The sequence below is a fragment of the Zeugodacus cucurbitae genome, chromosome 4 (genome assembly GCF_028554725.1).
Source record: "Zeugodacus cucurbitae isolate PBARC_wt_2022May chromosome 4, idZeuCucr1.2, whole genome shotgun sequence".
Classification (NCBI taxonomy): domain Eukaryota; kingdom Metazoa; phylum Arthropoda; class Insecta; order Diptera; family Tephritidae; genus Zeugodacus; species Zeugodacus cucurbitae.
This window is the reverse complement of record NC_071669.1, coordinates 6,813,605-6,835,963: the sequence shown is the minus strand read 5'-3', so window position 1 is coordinate 6,835,963 and position 22,359 is coordinate 6,813,605. Positions and strand designations below refer to the sequence as shown.

Genomic DNA, 22,359 nt, shown 5'->3' with positions numbered 1-22,359 from the left:
AGTCAATTCTTTTTGCTATTGAACCCAATACAGCAGTATGGCTTTGTGGTTATTATGCTGGCGCTTTGAAAAGCAATGGTCGCGCATGCGCTGTGATTGTTGCAATGGTGTGGATTGCATATTTCGCTGGCGGCTAATAAAATATCAGCAATGACAATTTGAGTTTGTAAGGTGCGCGAATATAATGGAAATATTAAAAAAATTGTAATTTAATAAAAAAAAAAATAAAAATAAAAAAATATTGATACATAATTAAATTAAATTTTTTATGTGTACTTTAATTATCAATTATTTAACAATTTGATGGATTTTTATTAGTTTAAATTTTGTATTATTTGAAATAAGCAATTATTTATTATTTCTAAGAGAAAATTTCTCTCGAATTTAGGAAGCAGTTATTTTTGGTCAGCTCTTATCTCGAAACAAAAAAATTACTGAATGCCTTAAGGCGGTATAGCCCTTTATATATAGTGTGACATTTTCAAAAATTCGATTCTTTTATTTTTTTACTTATTCGATAGTTAATACTTTCAAAAATATCCTGTGAAAGCGGTAAGGTCGTATCTGGAATTGTTTTTGAATGGTAGCTTTCTAAAGAGCTCGCAGGCATACATAAGCCGCCATGGTCGAAACTTTAAACGCGTTTTTCTCGAAACGACATTTCTCAAAACTGCTGACATAATAACTCAACGAGAAATTGACCGATCGACTTCAATTTTAAACTGAATATATTGAATATATTTATTATACAATGACCTTCGATATTTTCGATTTTTTGAGGATTGTGAATTTGGCTTAAAAAAGTACCATATTTTTAACTAAAAAAACGACAATTTTTTCAGAACTACGCCATTTTGTTAATTTTTGATATTTTTCAAAAATCGTAGGTCATTGTATAGGAAATACCTTCAACTTTAATACCCTTTTTGATTTTTTTTGTTTCAGCTACTCATGCTGCCGGAATCATGTCAGCAGTTGGGGAGTTTTTTTTTGGTACCTCCCAAGACAGCACATAACTCCGTTACTTTTCAATAAATTTGTAAAAAAAAATTTTAATATAAGTGAAAATATACTTTATTATGTCCAAAAAAACTTCGAAACATTCGATCGAGTACTTTCTTTAAAAAAAATTCACAAAAATCGCCTAATTTTTCATTGGTTACACTGGTATAGCCCCTTAAACAATGATTGATAAAAAATATTTTTAAATAATTTTCAGTTACAAATTGAAATAATGACAACTATTTGGAGATCACAATTTGAAATGGAACCACATTTTATACAGCCAGACACCTATCTATGTCGAGGTGTAAGTCAAAAGAAACAAAATGCTGACCGAAAAACTGGCGATCTGGATTGTTTAGATTAAGTAGTTTATAGAAACTATATATTTTTTTTTATTACAAATAGAGATTTGCTCTTTCAAGTTAGATTAGATAGAGACAGAGACATTAACTAGAGAGAATAAGAGCACAGTCTTAGTTTGAAAAAAATCAGAACACTTTTTAAATTTCGAGATTAGATTGATATCACTTTAATCCTATAAAGTAATTAATATTTAAAAGTCTTGAAAACAGAGTTCGATACATCAATTTTGTTAAAACAATCCTACAAATCCTAGTTGGTATTAGACGAATTCGTGGAATTATTAAATATTTTAAAATAATATAAGAAAAACAATTAGTCGTCGAAAGTACAAATTGCACTTCGAAAACTTTCAATCTACAATCTCTGATTTTCACAAACTATTTCATTCTAACTCTAATAACATTATTCATTTTCAAACAAATCCATTTGTTGTGTTACAAATCACCAACCATTACAACTACTTCACTTGAATGTGTAACACCAGACATTTGCGCTTATAATTAAGCCAAATTATTGTGGAAAATTAATCAAAAAATGAAACGAACGGAAAAAAATGTTGATTCGACAGATCAATGCAACCGCCAACCGCTAACCAATCACGACACAAGTAACCAGCGCAACAACTGATCTCCGCTATCAGCTAAAGTATGGGGTTAGTAGTAAGCAGGCGATTGAGTAAGAGCTCAAAAAATGATCGATTTCAATTGTCAATACGAGTATATGTTGGTAGCTGCAGCGTAGACGTGCGCGTGCGCCACACGACAGCAAATACAACAAGTACAAGAGTTACAACAATGAACTGACATATCTACAACTATGTATATATGTATGTATGTATTATATATTGCAGCAAGAAATTAAACTGTGAAATATTTTGTGACAACAACAATATTAACTGTGGCTTTTATAGTAATAGCAGTGCCTGCAAGTGCTGGCGCTTGTTGATTACAACAAAAAAAAGTGATCTAGAAAAAATATATGTAAGTACGAAATTTTTTAATAAAAAAAAAATAAAAAACTAATGAAATGTGTGAATTAGTAGAAAATGTTGTAAATTGAAAATAAAAATAAAATTTCAAAAGCAAATAACAGTACTGTAACCACCGAAAAAAAATGCTACAAAAATAATAACAACACAGTGGAGCTGCAGCTTAACTGTTGTGTCGGCGGCATTTCAAAGCGTGCTGTTGGATTTGCGGGCGCATGGCGACCATAAGCGCGCGATTAAAAGAATTTATTTCTCGTTTTTTGAAATTTTTTTTGTCTCGTACATTATTTATTGCTGTTGTTGTAGCGAAAATTGTTACCTCATTACAGTTTAATAACTTTATAATTCTGTTTTATTGGTATTACTGCATTTGTCAGTTTTTTTGATTGATACGCGCAATGAAATAGTTAAAATTTTTCTAACGAAAAAACAACAACAAAGACATGTTGTACATGCACTTTTTTCTCGTATTGCACGACATTGCATTGCTATCACCACCATTACCACAGCCATCAGTCAAGTTTTGCGCGGTGTTTTGCTATGATAATTATACGCAATGAGCAGAGCATGTGGCGCAATGACAACCGCACGACAGCGGTAGTAGGTAGCAGCCACAGAAACTAATATGTATGTAGTATGTCTCATGACCTATTTTTCAGCTTTGTTGATAGCAAGCATAGCGAATGAAATTTTAAATTTTTGAAACAAAAACAACAGTAACAAGTGTGTTCGAGTTATTGGTTGCTGCTATAGAATTTAGTGTTGGTAATGACATGGTACGCAGGTGTGAATTTTTGGTAGTGTATTTTTGAATTATGCTATTGTTGTTGTTGTAGTGGTAGAAAACATTCCACAAAAAATTTTGGTGATGAAAATTTATTCGAATTTCGAAGATGTCTTCAAATTATTTAGCTGAGAAAAAGTTTTGGTCAATAATGTTGATAAATAAAATATTGAAAAAAATATTGACACAATAGAAATTTCAAATTGAATTCTGAATTTAACTAATTTGGTGATGAAAATTTATTCGAATTTCGGAGATGTCTTCAAATTATTTAGTTGAGAAAACGTTTTGGTCAGTAATATTGATAAATAAAATATTGAAAAAAATATTGACACAATAGAAATTTGAAATTGAATTCTGAATTTAATTAATTTGACAAATAAAATATTGAAAAAAATATTGACACAATAGATAATTCAAATTGTATTCTGAATTTAACTAATTTGGTGATGAGAATTTATTCGAATTTCGCAGATGTCTTCCAATTATTTAGTTGAGAAAAAGTTTTGGTCAATAATATTGATAAATAAAATGTTGAAAAAAATATTGACACAATAGAAATTTCAAATTGAATTCTGAATTTAATTAATTTGATGATGAAAATTTTTTCCACTTTCTGAGATGTCTTTAAATTATTTGGCTGAGAAAAAGTTTGAACAATAATATTGACAAATAAAAGTCAGAAAAAAATTGTTGACACATTAGAAATTTTAAATTGGATGCTGAATTTAATTAATTTGAGAATGAAAATTAATTACATTTTCTGAAATAGCTTAAAATGATTTGAGTGAGAAAAAAATTTATCAATAATATTGACATATTAGAATTTTTATATTGAATTCCGAATTTAAATAATTTTTAGAATGAAATAATATTTGGTCGAGAAAAAGTTTTGGTCAATAATATTGATAAATAAAATATTGAAAAAAATATTGACACAATAGAAATTTCAAATTGAATTCTGAATTTAACTAATTTGGTGATGAAAATTTATTCGAATTTCGGAGATGTCTTCAAATTATTTAGTTGAGAAAAATTATTTAGTTGACCAAAAGTCAATAATATTGATAAATAAAATATTAAAAAAAATATATATATATTGACACATTATAAATTATAAATTGAATTCTGAATTTAACTTATTTGATTGAAAAAAAGTTTGGTCAATAATATTGACAAATAAAAAAATTAAATTAAATTCTGAATTTAAATAATTTTGAGTATGAAAATCTATTGCATTTTCTAAAATGGATTCAAATCATTAAGGTGAGAAAAACTTGGGTCAATAATATTGAAACATAAGAAATTTTAAAATAAATCAAATAATTTTAGGGATAATAATTTATGGCTTAAAATTTTTTGGGCTAGAAAAAGTTTGGTCAATAATATTGACAAATAAAATATTAAAATAATATTGACACATTAGAAAATTTAAATTTAATTCTGAACGTAAATTATTTTTAGAATAAAAATGTATTACATTTTCTGAAGTGCTTTCAAATTAATTGGGTGAGAAAAAGTTTGGTCAATAATATTGACATAGAAAATATTTAAAAAAATATTGACACTTAAAAATTTTTAAATTGAATTCTAAATTAAAATGATTTGTATGTAAAAAAGTTTGGTCAATAATATTGACAAATAAAGTATAAAAACATTTATTGACATACAATTGACACATTAGGAATTTTAAATTGAATTCTGAATTTAGAACCAACTAAGCTATACTTTTTTGTAATTTAAAAAATATAATTTATCGCAAAAAAAATCGCAACATACAGTCTAAATACCACTCCGTATGAACTACTTTAATTGCAAATACAAAAAGTAATTGCCAGCATTCCTACGTTGCGTTCGTGAGCCATCGTTTACAATTTAGAGCGAATTTCAAGTGCAAAAATTATAATTCCATATCCGGTATTGGAGGCTTGCAGCGACTGCATACCAACTAATTTATGGCGACTATAACTGTTTCTTGCTGCTATTGCTACTTATAGTAACTGTAGCTTATAGTAGTAACTGCCAAGTCCGGCTATCACTGAAGCTGAAGTGAGTGTAGTAGCTGAGTGGCATTTGAAAGCAACGCGCTCAACGGACAACAATAAAAATGTGAAATTTATATGACAGACAGTGAGCGAGTGAATGCAGGTGAAAGAAGGAGAGCAGCGAAACAGCGCGTGCGCAGCTGATGGAAAATATTAGTTACAACAAAAAAGGTAAAGGAAAACCAGAAATTGTTAGAAGAAGGATCGTCGCTGGTTGCAAGTATGACAAGTGTATTTCATATGCGGTTATAATGTTAGCGATACATTAGAAGATATAGGTAGATAGATATATACAGGCAAGCAGTATCTCCTCATGTATTAACTGCCAGTGAAAGACGTATGCAACTTGTTGCGTATATTTCTCTCATTTCTATGTACTCGTATAGATATATATTTGTATACTTGTCTGTGGCATAAGACGGTCATTCAACTGCAAGGCAAACAGGTACATTACACCAACACTCCACTAGTAGTATATTTGTTGTACACAAAATAGTAATTTAACATAAACAAAAACAACAAATAGGAATAAAAAAACATGTGGTCACTACCGAGCTCGTAACATTTCGCGAGTCTCTTTTGCTGCATTTTGTTTTTATTTTTATTTTATTCTTGTGGTAATCAAACAGAGGCGTTGCAACCCACTGATAGCGCTGCAATGCATTGCTCACCACTTTTAATGTGCATAACTAATACAGTTATATATGCATATAAACAGTGTCTACATTGTCCACCGATCAAGACCGACCGTCTAATGTGATCTCACAGCCAACTCTTGCGTTTTGTGCTCGAGTAGAAAGCAGTCAATTGTCATTAAACATCGAAAAACGTCTAACTTGTTTGTTGTTGTTGTAAAACCTGCGCTTTTTGCCCTTTCTATTTGTACAAATAATACAGTTGTTGCATTTATCGCAGCCAAGCAGCCGCAAACTGTTGCACGTTTGCCACACAATGCGTCATAGAAATTGAAAAGCAAAAGCAATAAACATGAAACAGTAGCAAGGTCGTTGTAAGTAAGAGGTGTTAGATGACCACCACTTTGGGTAAATGCGCGCGTATCAAGTGTGTGAAGTGTATTCAAATGTGAAAAGACAAGTTACATTGTTGTTGGAAAAAAATATTTTTAAATTGTAATTGTTGTTGAGTGGAGGTAATGGCTTAAACTTTCATTTCTAAAGACTGAAAAAAATTATTTGGTCTTCAAAATGAGCTTTTTTGTAACAATTTTCTAGACAATTGGACTAAAATACTAGTCATAGGACTGGAGTATCATTAGTTTTTCTTTTCAAACGACTTTGCATAGTTCAAGACTCGTTCTTTAGAAGTCGATATTTGTGTTTCAAAAACAGAGAAGAGTTTTAGGAAGCCAGTATAAGCTATTAATATGGCTTAAGGGACTTTTGATAATTTTGGTAAGCTTCTCTTTTTCGACAAAAATTTCAGATATATACTCGAACAGCAACTAAAATTTAATGAATTCTCTTATAGGATACGGTCTTAAGAATCTTAAGATCTGTTGAGTTCCATAAGATAAGCTTTTTACGATCACACGACCTATTTTAAGCATTCATTTATGCCTTTTCCCTCAACAAATTCGAGTTACTAGCTATTATATGACAATTCACGAGCATAATTTGCTTCACTTCTCAATTTTAACATTCTAAAGAGAGGGTGATAGACTGTCTGTTTGCATTAAATGAGCTTACAAAGACCTGACGACCGTGTATTTCAAGCTAAAGTTAGTTATTTGAGCTTTCTCTTTCAACAAAGAAGAGTTACTTGATATGAAATAACTGTGAATCGAACACAGATAACAATTTAAGGCAGTAGTCTTCTTTACAGGCTACAAAAAATCGATTTTTTTGTTTTGTTTTAAATCTCTTCCAAAACTATACAAGAATATGTGTTTAAAATTCCAGAGGCCAATTCGACATATTTTCGAAGCTAGAGCAGTTTTAGTTGCCGAGCGTCGAGCAGGTGCGAATGCTCAGGCAGACTTTAAAGCGCGTTTTCTCGAGATTTCATTTTCACAAGTGTTAGAAAACGTTGCCGGCGATAGCGAAACGAATATATGTCCGATCGAAAAAACCAAAGTGATCTAGCTTCATTATTAAATTATCTTCTATTTGAACTAAGAAAGTTGGACAAAAGTATTATTTAAACTACTTGTTTTGCAACTTAAAGTCAATTTTTGTTTTCTTAAAAAAGTGAATTTTTTTTTTTCAAACTTCGAAAAAATTTGGAATTTCGACTTCTAAAGCAGACTACTGCCTTAATGATTTTCGGACAAAAATTATATAATAATTTCATTTCTACCATCATCACAGCAACCGCTGTAGCGAGTTAATATCGCACGCAATAATGACTGGCAACTTTGGCAACTGTCAATAATGTGTCTAAATATGGAAATCACAGCAAATTATTCAGGAAAGGGGAGATAAAAAGTTATATTTAAATACGTCATATCAGTGTCAACTTCAATACGTTTTTAGCAAGTACACTTAGCACGTAGTATGTGCTTTATGAATGTGTGTTCTTTATGAATGTATCTACATTGTTGGCAGGCAACTGTCTCTAACGTGGTTATCAACGACCTTGTCGCTCTCAGAGAAACCTGTTGATTAAATTTAAATGTATAAGAAAGTGGCGCAGCGCTCACAGCTATATAAGTGTCTGTAGTATATTTCTGTATGAAATCACCTGATTTTTATTCAATTTATTTGTTTGCTTGTTTTGGGGTTGGTGCCAATAGTGATACTACGTGTATACAGGCACACACAGTCAACGCCATTGTCAAATAATCAGAAGCCTACAAGAGCAACAAAAATTAAATGGCAACTGTACAAACAGACTCAAATATTCATATTTAATACAAACACACTCATAGAAATGTCAATATTAACCTGTGTCTATGTATGTATGCCAATAAACTTGTATGAGCACAAATTAAGGTGTTCATATGCAGTTAAAATAACATTTTTATTGCTGTTGTTTGCAAAAATTTTATCACACATTTCGATAGCAACAACGAGTGCGAATTCACAATGTTGTTATTTGCTTGACATATGTCAACAATGAAACTAACACAACAGGTGAATAAGCAGCGTTGGTAAGTTTTAAAATGAATAAAATATAAATGAATAACCACAATTGTGAAGTCAGTGGAAAGTTGAGTTGGGCATTGTTTTTTAAGACTAATTGGCTCTTTGAAGTTTCGAAGCTCTTTTTGAAGCTTTTTATCGATATTGGTTTTGAACTCGTACTTAGAATCCGACGGTTCCTGCTATCCGACAAATGAAAATGAAGGGTTCTACATCAAACTGACCTCGGGGTTCAATATTGCTCGCCCAGGAATGATCATCTTACCTAACTAGTTCCGTATTTCAACCCATAGCCCTTCGGTTACTAAATACACATTAAATCATCCGACTAAGTTCGTCAATACCACATCTTTACATAATTCCCCACCATGTTTTTCTTTAATAAACAAATCATTCTACCATTTATATAATAAAATCTTTCCTTATTTGATTACACCCATATTTGTTTACATACACACTTGTTTATTCATTAAATTACCAAAAAGGCATATCGTGGTAAGCATCGGAGCCAATAAGTCATACGATTTTTCGTATAAAATATCTTTAATTATTATGATTGTGTTATAACTTGTGCGTAAATGTTTATTGACATGCATAAATTCGTAAGTAAACTTCAATATATTTGCATAGTCAAGCACGAGGCATATATATGCTTATATAGCCCTGCCGTTTGAAGATAACTAATTATTTATACAGCGATACGTAACTATATATACACAAAATGCGTAATATTTAATGTACCTCACAAAAAGCTGACAAACTTATTTGCAGAAAAAAGCTTCGACACTTATAATTTACTCGAAAGCTCTACCTTTGAGCTTTAAAAGCTCATTAAGCATATACAGCACATATGTGATTTATTTGAAGTAAAATTAATAGAAACTGTAAAGCTATTATATTGCTGAAAACGCTTTGTAGAGCTTTTAAATTAATAGTAACTGTAAAGCTGTAAAGGGTTATATCATATAGCTGAAAGCGCTTTGTAGAGCTTTCGTATATTTAGTTCAATATAAAGCTTTCAAAGCTTTATTTTCTTCACAAGTCATTAAGTTCTTTTTCAAATCTATTGGGAAGTGAGCTTTCATAGTTTAGTTAAGCTTTCGGGATTTTCTTCACTTTCTACACATTTTAGGAAATTTTCGTAAATATTCCTGTTCAAATAGTCCTAATAAATAAGTATTCAAAACTATAATACAATAAACGAAAAAAAGCTTCCACAAGTTTTCAAGTGAGCTTTCACAGTTTAATCAAGCTTTCATGAATGCAAAATAAGCTTTTATCACCTTATGAGCTTATTTTGCATGTTTCAGCAAATATTTGAAGCAGCTTAAGTAATGTATACACTGCAGAGCCTGTGATCAAACTTGAAACTAACAAAAATTAGACGCTTTCATGAATTCCGCAGAACTTTTAATGAAATAAAAGAAACTAGCATCTTGCTTATGCCAATTGAACTACACTCCAGCTCAGTTCGCTGACATGTGTTGTTGCTTATCAAGCTAGTTTTGTATATTTACCCAACAAAGCGGGAAATAAAACTCATTAAGCAAAACATGAACGAAGTACGAACTGCGATGACTGCATTTCTATAAAAGCCCAACTATCTGCGCGCAAGCAAAAATCATTATTGTGCACATGTACGAGTATATATCAAGACATATAGCATATAGATAGTGCATGAAAATCGGCATGTGATAGCAACAACATGGCTGTATGAATATGCACACGAAGAGCACCGCTCACGACTTTGCACAATCAGCAACAATTGGCTGTGGAGTTGGTGGAGTCAGCGGATTTTTTGCAGCCACACAGTCTACTCCGTCCGGGTGTTGTTGCTGTTGTTGGTTTTGTAAAACATATTTGCATTTACTTACATATAGATGTATGTATTTATGTAAATATGTAAGTATTTACTCATACACTTGTATAGAATGTAAACATTAGCACTTCACAAAAAGAGAAGCGGGAATTTTATTAACGCAGCTGTTTGTGGAAAAAGTGCAATAGTCAGCGTGATATGTGGCATTTGTCACGTTAACGCTTTTGCCGTCCTTTAGTACTCGTACTTGTGATAAATAATAGTTTTTTTCGCACATTTACAAGTGCGAATATATATTTTTATAATGTGAGTGGTTTATTCGGAGAATATTAATTTTTATTATTACTTCCACAAGCTATATGTGTGGAATTTTCAAAAAAGTGTTTTTTAGTAAAATTTACACAATGCTTCTCATTATTTAGTGTAATTACTAGTGTTGTGAGTGCAGAATTATAAATTTGCTTCTGATAACTTGCTTTGTACGAAGAGTGTTCAAAAAATAACGGGAATTATTTGAAAAACAGTCTTCATTCAACAATTTTGTCTCAAAATGTTGACAATAGTACATTTGGACAACTGGAAAACCATTATACTCGTGAAAACACCTCGTATATGGTTGCTAAAAGGATCCAATAAGAGATGATTTAACACTTTGAAAAGCTACTTTAACCTGCTGACCCAAAAATATATATTCATATTATATATTATTGTTTAAAATATATTTTCGACTAAATGGACGCATACATAAATAGAAAAATATATTTATGTAATAAATTTTAAAATATACTTTTATGTATTTTATTTTAAAATCCGTTACATACTAACTCAAAATCTCTCTTCACATTTCCTTAACACTTAATTAGCCGTGACAAATATTTGTTTGATATTTATGATAATGTTTGAAAGCCTAATGTCATTAAAGTGTCGAACAACTGTCAAAAATGTACCGAAAAGAATTCCAAAATTATTAACGTAACATTAGGAATCACTTACAACAACCAACACTCAAATTACAGAAGTTCAATAAATAAACAGTAGAAAAAAAACGTATGTAAAACCGATACGATAAACGAAGAAACCAAACGAATTAAGGGTATAAAATATGCGTTTGACCGCAGTGCAGTGCACTTGCATTGGCCGGCGAGGTCTGAGGTCATGCCAGTACGTGCCGCCTGCATATAGCGCTCAATTTACACAAATGTGTCTTAAAGGTCTTTGTTTAAACCCGATAAGCTGCAACGCGAGGGTGCATCATTAGCGAGCACATAAAGTGGCCAGCAAAGGATCGTATTTCCTTATTATTGCTACGGTGCAAAGTGCAGCGACGAGTGTACTATTTAAGTGCATAAAAATGTATTTAAATATCAGTATAAGTGAGTTTTTTTTTTGCTTCTTTTCTGCTGTTGCACAAAGAAAGTGACACATAGCGGTTGAATAATTAACTTTCGACAAAACAATGTGTTCCACTATCTGTCAGTCACTCGCAGTGACGCAGTGTAATGTTGCAAGATTAAGGCAGAGAACTTGTTTTGCGTGTTATTGGTAATGTGATATATTTGAAGTATAGGTTCCTTATGAAGTACAAACTCCGGCAGGCGAGTAAGGTATGCGAAAGTAAGTATGTAGGTGATACGGATCGCCAAGAAGTGCCAAGAAAGTGGTCACTTAATGCCCTTATGCCTTGAAGAAAGTGAAATTTATTTAATGCAGTTAATTGGGGTGACAATGTAGCAATATTTGATACTTTCGACCTTTTGCAATAAATTAACTGTAATACTAAGCATACGCACCGGTGTGTGATCAAGTTATAGTTAAGAGAAGTATACATTTAGGCGCATTAAACATATGGGGTGGAAATAAAGAAGCCAAATATGAAACAATTTAAGCTTAAATAATGACAGCTAACTAGAATGTATTTTTCATGAAATTAGTGGGAGTTTATAATAACGAAATAATCTTTTTAACATTTTTCAACATTTGTTAAGAGGTTAGGGGTAGTCAGGATTTTCAAAAAAAACAATTTTTTTTTGCATTTTCGTTAAGTGTAATATCTTAAAAATATTCGCTGAAAATTTGAAGTTGATCAATAATAACTTTTCGAGTTATTCGACAAATAACAACGGGCATTCCAATACGCTAGTGTGAAACTTTACACGAATTTTTCCCAAAACTTTGTTTTTTTTAACTGGTGACAACTGCAACTCGGTAACCGCTCAGTAGATTTTAATGAAATTCATACAGCTTTTAGAATACATAATAAACTCAGGCCTGATTGAAGGATTTTCTTTCAAAAATGTCGATTTTTTAAGAACAATTAACTGTTGATTTTTTCACGAAAATCTAGAAAAAAATTTCCTGAGGCCGCCATTTTGTTAATTTTTGAAAAAAAAACTTCGATCAGGCCCAGGATTATCTATTTATAAAACTAATTTTTCTCCGATTGATTTTAGATGAATCTCCAAGGCCTTATGATTGAATGATAATTTTGTTTTTCAAATTTTCGTGACTTTCAGTCAAAACATCGTATAATAATGTCATATAACATTCATCATTTAGTAAATAACATGATTTAATAGCAAAAAAAAAATACTGAAAATTCTCATTTTTTCGTGTCTCTGACTACACCTAACCCCTTAAATATTGGGGGATGGAAACCGAAGTGATCTACCTATTCAGATCAAATAAAGTATACCAAACTGCTATCTGTATATTATATTATTTATTTCATTCTTACAATATTTCTGCTTTGAGAAAATGGAGCACTCTGACGTATTATTAAAGAAACATAATATATACTGTCAATTCTCCATAGACTTTCAGTCGCCAAGAGTATCGTTTCAGGGTTAGATATTCGTTTACAATTTTTTTTTTTAATTTTTTAAATTATCTTTTTTGGCTTCTTATCAAAACCTTACAGCGAAAAATTCGAAATCAAATTCAATATTTGCAATACTAACTTGTAATATGCCATATAGTACTTGCTTATCATTACCACTATCAAATAATTAAGCAAAAACACCTAGTTATCTGATAATAAAATAATATTGCCATATTTTTAGTATTAATGAAAATTGAAGTATTAAATTAAAATTTTCTAATCAGCAGTTTGTCAAAGACTACAGAAAACGTTAATATATGGGTGGAGGCCTTCAAAAAGATTATAAACCGTAAAGCATATCAAAAGTAGCAGGCACTAAAAGTAATCGTTTGATAAAATTTTGATATGGGTAGGGGTGAATATGTTGCTGATATGTGGAGGGAACAACAAAACCATAAGAGATATTATATATAAGTTGAAAAATACATATACATATGTATGATACTGAGTTTGTATGTAAGAAATTTTACTACAGCAAATCAAGTTAAGATAAAAATGTGTCAACCAACGAACAATTTTTTCGAAAACTGATTGTAGACACTAAAGCATGACTTGTGAAAAGCATAAAAATGTAGAAAAGTGTTGAAATGCCTAGATACCCATAAAGGTACTTGACAAATTGTGTCACAGTGTAGTAAGGCAGTTGAAGACATATACAAAGTTATACTAAATGCAAGTCAGTACACATAACAACAAGAAAGTTCAAGCAGTGGCAGCATTGTAATGTAAATATTTAAGTTTGTATGAAGAAACTAGCACTTATTTACTATATACCTATAAACAGCACATATTCATATTTCTATTTATTTGTATAGGTACATATGCCAGAGTTGTCTTATCGCAAGCACACATGCGTACAAGTATTAGCAAAGTATTAGTTCAAACTGTTTTTCGTTCTTTTTTAATTTTTTTTTTTTTTTAATTTTATAATACTATTACTATCTGCGCTGATACTGTAGTATTATTGTCAGTATTTGTTTGCTTCTACTAAACAACTGTAGCCGTTTTATGTTTTTTCTTCTTTTTTACTTTATTAGAACTTTCCGCGCTCTTTTTTAGTTGCGTTTTCATAACAATTGAAACTCTTGTCTATCTCGTAGACGTATTTTTTGTTTATTTGTCTAGTTGCTTCGATTGCGCTAGGCCATTTAAAGTTAGTATTTCCTCATAGTGCCATAGTGCAATACAATGAAATCGCCATCGATTTGCTTATCAGTTGAAACAATAAGTATTGCAACAACAATAAAAAATATTTAGAATACTGAAACACATAAATCTTAAGCAATGATCGATGGTTTACTAATATACTGAAATATATTTATACAAATGTTTATATGCATTTGTTTAGAAACAATTTTGAATGCTTATAGCCTGGTTGGGAGGCATTCAATCAACAGTTAGGCAACTTTTAGCATATGCTGAAGTTTAGAAACATGTTGCAAGCATAGATTTTGCAATGCAATGAGTTTTTAGATTACCTAAGAGTTTTAATTTAGGTAATTACCTAAGAGATTACCTAAGAGTTGTAGAAATCACTTTTGAATAGTTTAGAGTGATTATGTATATGCAAAAAGATAATTTGAAGGTGTACCACTGTTTCAGGAAACCTTTGAGAAAGAAATTTCGAACATTATATATTTCATATTCTTCAAAATATGTTTCTCAAACAACACTCGAAGCATTTTCTCATATTATACTTCAAAGAGAAGACAGTTCCAACGACAGATCATAAGTAAACGCTCCCCAACTAGCGCTATGCTAAGCTAAATCCCTACTTTTTAGAAGGTAAGGAGACTTCTAGTATGTGATCAAGCACACGAACGCTTTAGCATTATAAAACTTCTCTACACAGCACTGGACTTCCCCTAACTTAATGCAACCTTCCTTCAATGTACCTGCCAACAGTTCTCAACTAATCTATAGATTTTGCCTTTCGATTACGCGACGATAACTCGCAACGATCGTCATATATTATGTATATATATGGGTGTATAATTTTTTATAAGCGCTTTATTTATTTACACTTCATATCTGACCGGGACTCTCTACTTAAGATATGGTTTATTTGCCTTCTCTTATGCACTTTAGTTTAATCAACCGGCGGCTTGTAGGGTTTTCAAATGGACGTTGAAAACGTTACAGATTGTGTCACATATAAGCTGATATATCTGTATGTAGGTATGTATGTGTGGTTGTACAAACAAAATTTTATAAATTTGTATGTTTGTTTAATTATGAAACCTTTACTGTGCTGTAATAAGAGATATGCGGCATGAAACGAACATATAAGCGAGCATATACTTTAAACAAATATACGGAAAAATGTATAAAAAGCATATATACACTCTTGAGCATATAGCTTATGCTTCAAAAATACAAGACACTTCGAATTTTTATTTACCAAGTCAAAAGGTACTGAAGTGAAAAGTCTTATTTGTTGCTTACGTATAAATATTTTTTCATAATTAATTTGGTGGAAAGATTAACACATTGGCTTGTTGATAAGCATGTGTGCGGCTTTTGTGTAACTTTTTTCTAATATTTTCCAATATTTGGCAGCTAAAGTCTGAGAATTTATGTTGGAAAATGGGCTAAGATAATGTATTTACATACGTACATATGTAGAATCGATGCGTCTCCACAAGAAATTTGAATGCTGATAAGCTTGTGCCTGAGGTCAAACAGTTTAGAATTAATTACTATACAAATGCATGTGCTAATAGCAGTTAAAGTGAATCTCAAGCATTTAAAGTGAATCTCGAAAGAGTATTTATTTCCAAAATTGATAACAGAAATGTGAAATCAACATTTCTTAAATAGTTCTAAGAACTGATATGCATTGATTTCAAGTTTTTTTTGGAACAAAACACAGCTAATTAGACAATGCCGTTAAAAATCATAAATTATATTTTTAATTCGCTTTTAGTTAAGCTCATAGATATACTAAGTATTAATAGTTGAGATTTCTGGTTAAGAAACGAATGAATAGCTAAGGTCTGTACAAATATTTCTAAAGTTCTTACTATCACCTTTGAAAGCAGAATGCTTCCTAGCGATATTAGTCTAGAAAACAACAGATGATCAAGGCTTCGATTTTTATAAAATTTATTGATCTACAACTTTGCTTCCGCCGTTTTCCAATAGATGTCTCTAGCGTCAAGCACTGGTCGATTAAATTGTTTTTTTTTATATCGATCTTGGAGATTTGTGTCATTAACCCAAAAAAATATTTGTAGAGCTCTGTTTGCATCCCAAACTTATTCTCAACTGAAAATGTAACTTTTTGAGTCGAATTTTCGACGTTTGCGGGATTGTCTCTAGGGTCAAGCACTGGTAGATTAAATCGATTTTTTTTATATCGATCTTGGACATTTGTATCAAGATTAACCCAACAAAATATTTGTAGAGATCTGTTTGCATCCCAAACTTATTCTCAAATGAAAATCTCACTTTTTGAGCCGAATTCTTGACATTTTCGGGAAATTTTGATTTTCTTTTTTAATTCCAAGAAAAGTGTGACTGAGGCTCATCGCCATTTGTAACCGTTTTTATACAAAAAAAAAACTTAAATTTACAAAAAAAAAATGGCGGAAGCAAAGTTGTAGACCTAATATAAAAATTTATAAAATTAAGTATTTTTGAGTTACTTCCTTCATAGGCTATACAATAGGGTTCAAACTCTCAGCTTATACTCTTTCTAAAAGCAACATTGCCAGAACTAAAGCACTTCAGTATCAAAATTTGCATGTCGGCATTTTGAAAGCGATCTCAAAATTGGTTACAGTTAATGAAATTTCCATACGGTTAAATGCATATCAGGATGTATATTGGTACTCGTATAACTGGTCTACTATATTTGTTTATGAAATTATACGCTACTGCTCATATTTAAATATCACTAATGCATATAGATTTTGAAACTTACCGTGCACCGACAATAACTTGATTACGCGCCACATCAAATAACATTTGCGAATAGTAAGTCGTATTTGGATCGTTGAAACGTTTCGAAGTCGACATTAAATCTAAAAGAAATTATTTCAAAGTTAGTTTTAAGTAAAAAAAACAGTTATTTATTGAAATAAAAATGATTAAAAAAAGTAATATAAGTAATTGACAAGAAATATTAAGTCATTAGTGAGCTTGTCTAATTATTTTTAAATTTCCGTGAACTAACCTATAGCTAAATCATTAACAACCCATATTTAAGCATAAGCAAGGCAGAAAAAATGCATTTTGCACTCAACTACTGAAGTGATTCATTTAAACTCATATTTGTATAAAAATAAAATAAAAAAAATTAAGTAAAATTTTTATAATATTTAACGCAGTTATCTTAAATTTTTGTGGCATTTTTATCAGCCTGAAAATATTTATTTAGCCTGAATGCATTGAGAAATACCACAAAACTCAAATAAATATTTTGCAAATTGAAAGCGTAATATTTGCATGCACTTACTTGCATAAACAAAATGCCAAAAAAGATAATTTTTATATTTCAAAAATACACCAAAAAAACGAAAGTGCTTTGCAAATATTTAAAAAAGCATGTGAAAATAATAAAATAACTGAGCAGCGTAAAAAAATAACGGATTAAGTTAATAAATGAAAGCGATTGCAGTTACTTTCCGCATTTTTCCTTCATTTACTTTCCATTACAATTAATCTTACTTGCTTTCCCACTAAAATTTAAGTTGCTTGCATTTATTTGTGATAAGCATGTTATGAAGTGTTATATAAACAATGATATTTACCTTGATATGATATAAAACGGGAGTCATTGTCCAAAAGTTCGTAATTGGCCGCCTTATGGCGGTATGCGTTGACGCACTGTTGCAGACAGAGCAGCGCTGTCAGCAGCAGCAATGTTAATAAATGTGTTGACATTTTATGGAATTTCAGGATTAGCATGCTGTAATTGAGAAGAGGAGAGAAAATATTATAAATAAATTGTGCATTACAGAATTTTTTATAATTAAAGGAAAATCCAAATTAATTAAAAATAATATTTGCTTTTATAGAGTCAATATATACATATATGCATATTGAAAATATTTAACAAGAACAATCGATTTTTATATCTAAGATATTTTTATGTGACTCCTTACAAGTGATTATAACTGCATTTTGATTCGGGCACCAATCAAGTAGGGACCTTTATCTGTCACAGAAAACTTTACTTATTATTACTTTACTATTTATTACTTTTTCGAGTATTACGAGGAGTATAACAATGATTATGTTATAAATATTCGCCTAGAGATCATCCATGGTGTGAGGATTGCGGAATTTAAAAATTAAATTTGAAATAATCTTACAAAAATATGTCAGGGAAATCAAATATGACGTCCCGGAATAAGATTAAACATCTCGCATAAATAAAGTTATACAAGTAAAATTTGGAATAAAGGATCGCACTGGGAAGGGGCATATTTGGAAGTAATTTTTTTTGGGGAAGTGGGCGCGCCGCGCCCCCAAATCGGTTATTTGTATATATCTAGCAAACCAATAAAGCTATATAAACCAAACTTTCTGCAGTCGATTCTCTTACGTACCCCACCACCCACCATCAAAATAGCTGAAATCGGATAATAACCACGCCCACCTGCCATACTCACTCATTAACGAAAAACGTCAGAAATACTAAATTTTACCGAAGAAATAGCAGAAGGAAGCTGCACTCAGATTTTTTACAAAATGGAAAATGGGCGTGACATCGCCCACTTATGGGTCAAAAATCATATCTCAGGAACTACTCCCTGATAACACGGACAAAAAATGGGCGAAATCGGTCCACAACCACGACTACTTTCCTTATAACTCAATTTTGAATTCCATCTTATTCCTTCACTTTATAATATATACATAAAGAACCAATGAAGATAGCAAAATAAAACTTTACACAAATAGTGTATATCATCTCTGGTTTCATTTGTGAAAAAATTTCCTAACGCCTAATGGTAAATTTTAACCGAAAATATGGGTAAATCTCTCAGATAATTTAATGTAATTCAGAGGAAATTGTTTTCTTCCAATAGTGTGTCTCTCTTCCAAAAATTATTAAAATCGGGTCACAACATCTCCTAGCTCCCATATACATAATTATAGGTTTTTCAAAAATATCATCCCCTAGCTCCCATATACCTAATTATAGGTTTTTAAAAATTCGTTGGACTTTATTCCGCATAGATGTATTGGTTTATATGTGATATATCTTAGCAAAATTAAGTGAGCGTATAGTCTTGGATATAGTGAAACTTGCTTAAGTCGAATTTATGGGTAAACTTGTGTGTTATGTAAATAAAATTTCTTCAATAAATTGCGAGAGTATAAAATGTTCGGCCCTTCCTTACTTGTTTATATATCGAATTTGTAACTAAGAAAAATTACCCCTAGGCAATTTTAATACTTATAATCTCTCTAAAAAAATAAACTCACTAAAATATTATTATAAACCATAAAAAAAACTTACTTATAGAATTTATTCTATTTCAGAACATTCAGTTTTTTAACTCAGAATTCCCACACAAACAATATTAAAAAAAATATTTTTTCCACAGTTAGATAATCACTTTAGTATTTAACAACTAATTGTTGTTATTAATCATAATATATCACCAAGTATTTGGCTTAAACTCCTTTTGATATATTCACTATTTTGAAAGATCTTGTATTTCTCTTGTTTTCTGAACAAGTTTACTTTACTACACTTCAAATTGTATTTTTTCTATTATTACTTTTCAATACTTGTTAGTATTTTTATTTCAAAAACATTTTTTTTAATTTTCTAAACACATTTGTTGCTTCAATTTCGCGCAAATATACGCACCAGCGAAAATAGAAATGCCGAACAAATCAAGCAAAGCTCGACTTCATAGAAAACTAGCTTTTCGCGCAATACACTTCTACACACGGTGATCACACGTTCACTTGCTTCGTAACGATACATGCGCGCGCATTATTTCACCGCCGACCGCTGTTGGAACGAAACTGAAAACTCTAACCAAAACGACCAGCTCAACAACCAGTCTACAGCTCACAGGCGATGCTCACCATTTTTTTGTGTGTATGTGTGTGAGAGTAAATGCTGTGTGTGTGCATTGTTTACTGAGACCCAGTAGGAAAACTCTATCAGTCGTTGAATGAAAAACCTGGGTTTATTACTATTTTTGGATGTTTGATTCGTGTCTCTTGCTCTCTTATATTTTCCAGAAAACATTATCAAACACTCTCTTTCTAGCTTTTCTGTATTTACAACACTCTATTATATTATGCTTGTTCGTTTCGCCACTCTCTAAGTTTTCGTGAACTGCTCAACTATTCAGACAATTAATTTCCTACACGGTACTGTAAGCGATGAGTTTTCAAGTACATCAACAAACAAACGGGTAGACGACTTGTAGACTACCATACACGTATAGAGAGAGTCGACAAACAAGCATAAACAAACGCTTGAAAGAGCAACGTAACCGGCTTGCAATCGGGGGAGATGTTACATTGATTATGTAGTGGCAGTGCAATGGATGGTTTTGTTTACATTTCTGCTGCATTTCTTCCACTTTCAATGCATTTTGAGTATCCGATTTCAGATACTTGAGTTCGCGCTCTCATCATAAATTTTGTTCAACTCCTGAGTGGAGGGAGCTCAAGCGTTGCCATATAACTACAGCCATTGAGTAGAGTTCTAAAGAATATAAAATTGTTAGTTAGACCGATTTCACACAGGCAATTTTTGTTGCGGCAATTCTTAACTTTATAGGAGAGGGGGCGACCAAGGGAAGCGAAAGAGAGAGAAATTCTCCTCTCTTCGTCGCCCCCTCTCCTATAAAGTTAAGAATTGCCGCAACAAAAATTGCCTGTGTGAAATCGGTCTTAAGGTTTCGAGGGGAATTGTGAAAATGTCGGTAGTTATTTAAGCTTAAATGAGAACTCTCTCTCTCTCGCAGTATGTACCTCGAGAATTCAACTCCAAAAAGGGTTTTACTAAATGAATTAAGACATTAAACACAGTTATCAAGATAAACGTTTGAAGGTCTTTAAGTAATCTTTATAATACAGCATGTATGATAGTCTTTGGTTTTCAGAACATTTTCCTGAAGAAATCTGGTAATCTCACATATAGGCAAGGCCATTAAACTCACACGTGTGCCTTATCGTAACTCTGCATGTACTCGTTTTTACAACTATACGAAACGAATGAGGACCGAATAACAATTTTTGACTAGAACCTATTCTAAGACAGCCTTTACACAACAACTACAAACACACATGGATGTTTCTTGCTAAAGATTTAGTTTGTCCGTATCTACTATGTACACAGTAGGTATCCATTTTCAGGCATATGTCCACACACGGTTGTGTTTATGCTACACACACATATATGCCAGCTTGTGTTCGTGTCACCGTACAGAGTGCGCAGGCGCGTTGACGTGCCTCCAAAAGAAAGGAAATCAGAATAAACAACATTTGCTGATTGCTGATGCCTAACCGGATTAGGGACGAACATGCTGGCAAAGGTCATACATATACTACAAACGGACTCGTGACTGATTGAATACATACTTATATATCATATATATATAAATATGTATGTACATATGTATGTATGTTTATGTAGCTGAGCCTTGCATTCAAAAATCACGCTCGCATGCATATGGGGCAACACATTAGCCAATTTTTGTGAAAAGGGACCTCGGTATAAGCAGAGAATGGAATACAAATTTACTTACATAACTAATGCGTTATGTGATCGGAATTACGGAAACAATAAAGTAAAATGATTTCGTTTCGAAATTAAATGTGGAATAAAAGAGGAAAGTCGTGAAACAATACCAAAAACATATTTTCAGTGCGTTGGCACGTGTGCGGAAAGTTGAATCAATAGGGACATTTGTACATCCTGTCAGAGGGTGGAAGGCATTAAATTTGAAAATTGATATATATATATATATATATGTATGTAATATATGTAACACAAACACAAAGCAAGTTCAATACACTCAAATGATGTATGTAAAGTCAAAAGTTCTAGAATTTCAATTTCAATTTCAACACGCTAAAATACAAATAAATAATAATGAGATATGTATGTGACGCGCCTCATACACGTATATATGTATTATTTTATACAAAATACATATCTGTCAAACTTAATGGTATGCTGACTAGCCCTTGTGGTTTTACTGTTGATGATGATGATCGAATTCATGCCACATCACCCGCACACAGCAGGAGTGGCGATCCTGTCGCGAGATCGAGACAATCAATTGTACGATACCAAATCAGCACTCGAAATAGACACAAACACAAACAGATATATGTAGGAGTACCAAAATTATTGACAGACTAAGCGTAGACCAGACGACACCATGGCATA

At 31.6% G+C, this 22,359-nt stretch overlaps 1 protein-coding gene across 3 annotated transcripts in view; it reads right to left on the bottom strand.

The window, feature by feature from the left end:
* The window catches only part of LOC105208538 (semaphorin-5B), a 125,536-nt gene that overhangs the window by 8,639 nt on the left and 94,538 nt on the right, over positions 1-22,359 (bottom strand). For 2 of the 3 annotated variants that reach the window (XM_011178440.3, XM_011178456.3), the window contains exons 3-4: positions 17,738-17,895; positions 16,909-17,008 (exon numbers count right to left, since the gene is read on the bottom strand). In XM_011178440.3, coding sequence (XP_011176742.2) covers positions 16,909-17,008; positions 17,738-17,894 — 257 coding nt within the window. In that variant the 5' untranslated portion in view covers position 17,895. Of the gene's footprint in view, positions 1-16,908; positions 17,009-17,737; positions 17,896-19,455; positions 19,985-22,359 lie in introns of those variants that run through there. The other variant, XM_011178449.3, reaches the window with a different exon arrangement.